The sequence below is a fragment of the Triticum aestivum genome, chromosome 7D (assembly GCF_018294505.1).
Source record: "Triticum aestivum cultivar Chinese Spring chromosome 7D, IWGSC CS RefSeq v2.1, whole genome shotgun sequence".
Taxonomy (NCBI): Eukaryota; Viridiplantae; Streptophyta; class Magnoliopsida; order Poales; family Poaceae; genus Triticum; species Triticum aestivum.
This window is the reverse complement of record NC_057814.1, coordinates 209,515,351-209,522,542: the sequence shown is the minus strand read 5'-3', so window position 1 is coordinate 209,522,542 and position 7,192 is coordinate 209,515,351. Positions and strand designations below refer to the sequence as shown.

Here is a 7,192-nt window from a genome sequence, read left to right as displayed (position 1 = left end):
TGTGTACATGTACGTAGGTCTGGGTTCTGTATGCAGTACCTGTAGTATCTGTCTCCCTCTGTATGTACATGTATCTTAGGAGACAAGATACCGGTCGCACTGTGCCTAGTGCACGATCAATCAATTATCGATGCACCAAATCATTCTCTACAACACAGATATCTGCGGTTTCATCTGAATATTTTGTTCGGCTTTTGCTTGTGTCCTACACAATGCTGGCTTGTTTCCTCCAGGGATCTCATTCTGATTTTACAGACTAACCCCGAATAATCAGATAGCTGCCTGCACCTGTCTTGGTGCTGCACACATGTTTCTTCAGCGAAAAAATAACGGAAATACTAACACCCACACGTGTGGCAGTTTTGCAACTCGCCCACACGCGTGGATCATCGTCCAGTGCAGTTTGCACGAATTTTGACACATTAAGGCAGAATTTGCATGCCACGTAGGACGGGGCTGGTGTGTGGGCGTTGGAGAGTTTGCCCACACGCCCCGCACCATGCTGTTTGCCAGCTGCGCTGTGTGGGCGAACTAGTTTCTGTCCACACAGCCACCACCTAGTTCATGCGCGTGTGGGCGAACTGCTTTTCGCCCACACGACACTCCTACGTTGTGGATGGCAATTGCAGTTACACGAACGTGGCAACTAGGTAAACACACATGGCAACTGTGATTCTTTGCTAGACGGCAACTGCGCGTACGTGGCAACCAGATAAACACACATGGCAATTGTGATTAACCGTACATGACAACTATGGTTGGACCACACGTGGCAACTAGGTAAACACACATGACAACTACTGTTTGAACATATGTGGCAAGTAGTTAATCACACACGGCAACTACGGTTTGATTACACGCGGCAACTACCATAAATTAGACATGACAACTATAGTTAACCAAAACAGATATAGTTGCCATGCTTTTACAACTACACTTGCCATCCCGGATAACTACATTTGCCAACCAGGATGGCAACTAAATCGTCATCCCGCGGGTACCTAACGTAGCTGCGCCAGGACGTGTGGGCATTTTTGCTTCGTGCCACACGCGCAAGGTGGAGATGAGTAGTACTTGTTGGGCGTGTCGTGTGGCACGAAGTAGCCGCGCCCACACGTGTGGGCAATTCTAATGTTCGCCCACACACAGCCCGTGTGGGCTGCCTCCTGCTCATACCACACACGGTGTGTGGACGCATGTCGAATATACCACACGTGTGGTGGATATCGACGTCCAAAAATAAGACACCACACTTATTTAACACTGCCCAGATCTTACACCTGAATCTAGAAATATGCACACTTCCTCGATTTTCACAGCGCACACATTCTTTTCAGCTAAGAAGTACAGTTCTTTTATACACAAACACAACAATGGTAAGACAACATCTTCCCACCCATCACCACTCAGCAATGCAGTACTGTATGAAATGTCGAGCACTTGCGCTTGCTAGAGTGATAAACCGAGCCTCTTCAATTCAGTTGATAGATCAAATACACCAATGTGCCGGAATAGCTACAGAAACGAACGCCTGATATGTGTGTGTGTGTATATATATAGCACAAAATAGCAAGATGATAGCTTGCACAAGTCTAACGGCCCCCCTCCGGTAACTTAACCTACTAGCACACAGCCTCATGTCCTGATGCTCAAAGCAGAAGAGTAGCACAGGCCAATACAAGCAGAATGCAGGTGCTTACAGCCGTCGTGTGAGCAGCAGAAGGCGATGAACCGGGAGGTGGGGCGGCACCAGAAGGTGCATTCTTGGGCGCGACGGTGGGGAATGGCGGCCGCTGCACGCTTGGTGCGTCCAATTTTGGCATTGGTGCCACAGATGGCGGCTGGGCCTGAGGAGCGGCTCGATTCTTGAGTAGTTGCGCGAGGCCACCGACAGTAACGTTCCCCATGTAGGAGGGCACGTCATTTCCCAAACCCGTACAAGAATTCCCTGCCAATACAATATAGCAAAGGTCAAATACTGTCACTTATCCAAAAGAGAAAAGAGAGTTTCCTATTGCTGTAAGCTATATGAATGCCCGAAATGGTTCGGCAGGGGCACCACAGCCGTCAATACTACAAATTAGTCTAAACAAAACAAGCAGCAAAACACGAATGAAAGATCGCAGACGTAACTTACTCTTGTATCTCCTCACTGTCTTGGGGAAGTCAGTGATTAAGCCATCGACATTAAGCGACTGGGCATAGTTATTAATTTCCACTGTTTCATCTCCGAAGAAGTCCCAAGGTTGTGATACAAACTCGTTGCGGAACACCTGCGCATATACCGTTAGTCCCGCGGACTGCAGATCTGTCAAAAGGCTGGTTTGGTTGATGATAAAGTGCACACTTTGTGCAAAGAAAGAACTCCTGTCGACAACTACAGCCTCGGCAAACTCCTTAACATCTGCTAGTGAGGAAGCAGAAGCATCCCCAATGCCTGGCTGGAGAGTGTAAACAAGCTTGTATTTTGCTTTCTGCTGCTTCAATTTCACAAGAACAGCGCTATCTGTTGACTGGATCATGACTTCCTTGGTAGTTTGATTATTATAGCCAGCATCATTTAAGGCAGTGGTTAGGGACTCGAGAACATCAAATCCTAATGACTTCGCCATAAATGCGGCATTCTGCAGCACAGAAGACACGTTGATCAAATAGGACTCCACTGATTAAAGCTCAAGAAATTTGACTTCAAAGGACTAAATATTCACATGGTAACGCTTGTGTGACAAATATGAGCTTTCAGTAATAGCCTAGCCAAGAACACGGTACTGATTACTGCACACATAATAATAGATAGAATTACACATTTTATTTGTATGTCCTATTTGCCGACATTTTGCATGTTTGGTACATTTCATGATTCTCATATTCCTTGCCAATAAGAGAATACATGGTGATGACATCAGTTAAATAAATTATACAACTTAGGAAAAGACAAATAAGTAAATATATTATGTTCCTTAAACTAGGAACTCTCTTTTTTGAATAAAAGAGAGTCAAATTAGTAAATTGGCTAGTAAGCATAACCGAAGAGATTAAAGTTGAAGTTACTTCAAGCGGAAGTATCACCTCGATCGTGATCATGATGCCAGACAAATCCTGATTCTTACCATATTCCAGAAAGTCTGAGAACTTGACAAACTTCCCAGTATTTGTGTATCTCGGGTTTCTTACAAGATAGTAGGTACTCAATGGGCTAGATATCTTGGCTGCAGACAAAAGGTAGGTATGAGGAAACTAGAAGAATTTAATTTTTTGTTTTTATGCCATCCACATACTTCTCAGCTGTTAACCATCAACTTCCACAGAAAACAACATTAAAAAGATCATCTCCATGCTGTGATGAAGGAACTCACGTTTCAAAGAACTATCGCTAATGTCATTCCAAGTAAGGTTGAATGTAAAAATCCCTGGTGTACCCCGAATTTCAGGAACGACAGATGTACGGGAACTGAAAGGTGTCATCTGAACATTGGTGGTATCGAGCAGGTTGATGGAACTCATGCAAATAAGAACTTCATCTTTTGTCACTTGAAGGGCACAGTCAATCACGTCAGCACCATCCTTAATTGCATTCTGGTAGGCAAGATCAGTACAATCTGGGTAGTCTCCACTGGCACCATTATGCGAAATGATTAAAGGTTTCCCTGCAGAGAAACACTGGGACAATTAAACAGAGTTGAACTTGTACGCATCCAAGCATCATGGCTGGCAGCAGTACTAGGATTTACGCCCAGATATACATACCATGATCCGCCTTACTTGCATTCAAGTCAGCAAAACAGCCTGAAGGGTAGAAGATTCAAATGAATTAGCAACGGAAGAAAACTATATTGCTCATATATTTATACAATCAATAAGTGTTCTGCATTTTCTTAAACATCCCTTTGATTATTTGATGCATGATACATTTGTACAAAGTCCAATCTTTCTGCTTATCGGCTGAAGGTCTAAAGTTGGATGGCTTAGGGGAAGGCAAGTTTAATGAGGATGTAGTGTGTTAAAGAGAAATGTGTTCAATAGGGGAACGATCGTAATCTAGTGCATCTCCTTAATTAGAGATCACAAGTTCAAAAGATAAAAGAGAGTGATTAAGAAGCAAACTTAAAGGTGAAAAGGCATAAAGTTAACTTGTCTCCAGCCAGGTAAATAAGTTAGAAAAATCTTTCAATCATTTATAGATGTAGAAATAAAATGTAATACATGTATAAAATGACATGATAAAAGATGCAATTGCACATTATCACATTATTGTCATTGTATATTTACAGAGTTATTCCTATAACTTAAGATCTTATTTCAGGTTCAACAACAACAAAGCCTTTGGTCCCAAATAAGTTGGGATAGGCTAGAGGTGAAACCCATAAGATCTCGCGACCAACTCATGGTTCTGGCACATGGATAGCAAGCTTCCAGGTTAAGATCTTATTTCAGGTTAAAGAAAAGAAAACATGGTGAAGCAGAAAGTCGAAACAGCATTGTACTCAATGATTTCATAGGTACTCGGTGTAAAAAGAAGTGACGTACCAATAGCCTCGGATGCAGTAATAGGGTAGTCTGTTAATACACCATCCACAGAGAAGCCGCCATCACTTATAAACGATAGGTATTCTTGCAAGGGATCATAACTGTAGTTATAGGGAATAATTCTATCATTTGCGAAGTCAGATGCATATATTTCTAGCCCTGCACTGTGGGCATCTTGGACAAAAGATGTTGGAGGCTGCAGATAGTTATCATTCGTCACTGGCCAGATGTAGATCTTGGGGACCATGATACCAGAAGCAATGGTCTTAATAAATGTTAGGTTCTTCGACAGTGAGCTGTAAGTTTGGTTTGTAGAAGGATCGGAGAGAAAGTTATCAGGAAAGCGAAACACAAGCTTTGTTATGCCGCCAGCTCTTTTAGATATACTTTTGAGGAAACCCAACTCAGGTGATGAAATATACTTGACCGGGACACTCTTTAGGATGGAAACTATGTAGCTTCTCATGTTCAAACCATGTTGCTTATAGAATATGTCACGCTGCACATATGAAGAAGAAGTTAGATTTTAACGGATTCGACAAAAGAAGTAGCAACAGTAGCAGATAAAGGCAAAATTGCAAGAAGGGTAAATTTAACCTGAACATTCAACCAAACGGAAGGCGGCGTGACACTGGACTGAAAGTCTGTCACGGAAAGGATAGAATACATGGTATCAAACCTTTCAGTGCGAGAATAAATTCCTTGTGTTACTGCACAAAAGATTGAATAATCAGGTAAGAAGAATAGGTACAAGTTTATCATCAGGTCAAGCCTTTGTTAAGAAACTGGAGCGATAAAAGGCATGTAATCTGAAGAAAAGAAGAGCAGAGAAGTGATATAAAACATACTGTATAATGTCTATGTAAAACAAGGAAAGAGCCAGAGGAAAGGCATGCCAGTAGCATGTAACAGAGATGCACAGATGGTATGCTTTAATAGAAAGCTGAAAGTGGTACTCACAAGAAAGAGTCGTTTGAATCTCAGACAAGGTGAAGTCCAGAGAGAAGTATCCAGTTTTTGGCACGCCATCAATAACATATTTTGCCTCCTTTTTATTTTTCGCAGGGTAGACTTGTGCAGCATTAGTGCAGTTTGACATATTTATATCCCGAAGGCAAATTCCAACACCATCCTTTGTGAGTTGCACATCACACCACAGACTTGTATCAGGTGCACTAGCAACCAATGCGAAAGAAAAGGCGCCATAACTGGAATCAGGAAATACTCCTGAAAATCCACCTTTGGCGATCACAAGGGGAGCATCACCTGCACAACAGTTAGTCACGGTTATTCAAACTCTTGAATATTTGCTCAGAATCATCCCTTAACTTTATTTATTTATTCAAACTCAAATTGTGGATGTATTTGACCTCTCTCCCTTACACCATCAACTTTAATAAAGATGTTCAACCTCCTTTTTGAAAGAAAGATAACACCACTAACTAATTAACTCGGTAGGATTCTCAGTCAACCTTCTGAAATCTTTTTGCTTTTGTTTCCAGGAGGAGAACCGTGGAGGCGACTGCGCCCGCTGGCTGTAGGATTTCAGGGGAGATTCGATGTGCACTCATGAGTTTGCGCGCAGTCCCGCTAGAAGCTCACACGCCTCTCCCTCAGCAGGAACAAACACACGAACACGAGACGGGACAGAGAGGAGCGCGCGCGTCCAGAAACCTGGAGAAGGGAGAGTCGGGGGTGTTACCTCGTAGGGTTTTGTAGGAAGAGGGGCGCCGGATGCCCTGCGCGTCGGCGGCGCCGAGCAAGAGCAGGAGGCCGCACAGGAGCGCGGCGGTCTCCCCACCACCACCGCCACCGCCTCCTCGTCCAGGGACTCTGCCGCTCCTCATGCCTGGAAGATTCCCGCGGAGGACGCGGACACGGGCGGGAGGAGAAGAGAAGAGAGAGAGAGAGCTCGGAGGAGCAGAGCACTGGAAATGCTCTGGTGCTGTGGCAGAGCGCATATATGGAGCACGGGCGCCACTTGCGGTTCTGTCTCCTTCGGTCAGTCAATGAATGACAGCGGGCTCGCGGCTGGGCCCGCGCTGCAGTGACACGCCCGTGAGCCCGCGTGCTTGAAGCTCGCGACCCGCCTGGCGTTTACTCCACCACCACTACCAGCGCCGCGATATTCTGTGGCCGTTCCCGCCTTTTTCCGTCTTTTTTAACTGCATAATATCCTGGTTTGGCTCGGTAGTGCTCACAAAAATGATTGCTGGAGAAAAAGAAGGGCTTTTCCATCTAACTTTTTTGGACATCATAGTGCGCTTTGCACATTTCACTCTTGGCGTAGTTTGATCAACTGGGGAACGGAATTCGGGTCTCCCACGATGTTCGTGTGCGGACGATTCGGTCGTATGCGTTTTTTTTTCAGAAACCAGCGACGCTAATGTCTTGCCGGCTCGAAATGTATTCCCAAAATCAAGCACGCGTGTATACATCATGTTTTCCTACTGTTATTTATAATGTTTTTATGCATAATAATGCTTTATGGAGTAATTCTAATGTTTTTTCTCTCATAATATGCAAGGTTTACACAAAGAGAGAGAACGCCGACAACTGGAATTCCGGGCCTGAAAAAGCTATGCCACAGTTACCTATTCTGCAGAAATATATAAAAAATACTACAACAAATAACTAACGGAGGGGGCCACCTGGTGAGCACAAG

General features: G+C 44.1%; 1 protein-coding gene across 1 annotated transcript; it reads right to left on the bottom strand.

Annotated features, from left to right (window-relative positions):
• Nucleotides 1-1,310: 1,310 nt before the first annotated feature.
• Nucleotides 1,311-6,537, bottom strand: LOC123164104 (glycerophosphodiester phosphodiesterase GDPDL4). The gene is made up of 9 exons (XM_044581518.1): nucleotides 6,230-6,537; nucleotides 5,488-5,793; nucleotides 5,125-5,237; nucleotides 4,528-5,026; nucleotides 3,748-3,786; nucleotides 3,357-3,647; nucleotides 3,070-3,209; nucleotides 2,138-2,624; nucleotides 1,311-1,948 (listed from the first exon to the last, which is right to left on the bottom strand). The coding sequence occupies exons 1-9, from the start codon at nucleotides 6,486-6,488 to the stop codon at nucleotides 1,650-1,652; spliced, it is 2,433 nt and encodes an 810-aa protein (XP_044437453.1). The 5' UTR covers nucleotides 6,489-6,537; the 3' UTR covers nucleotides 1,311-1,649.
• Nucleotides 6,538-7,192: the final 655 nt, after the last annotated feature.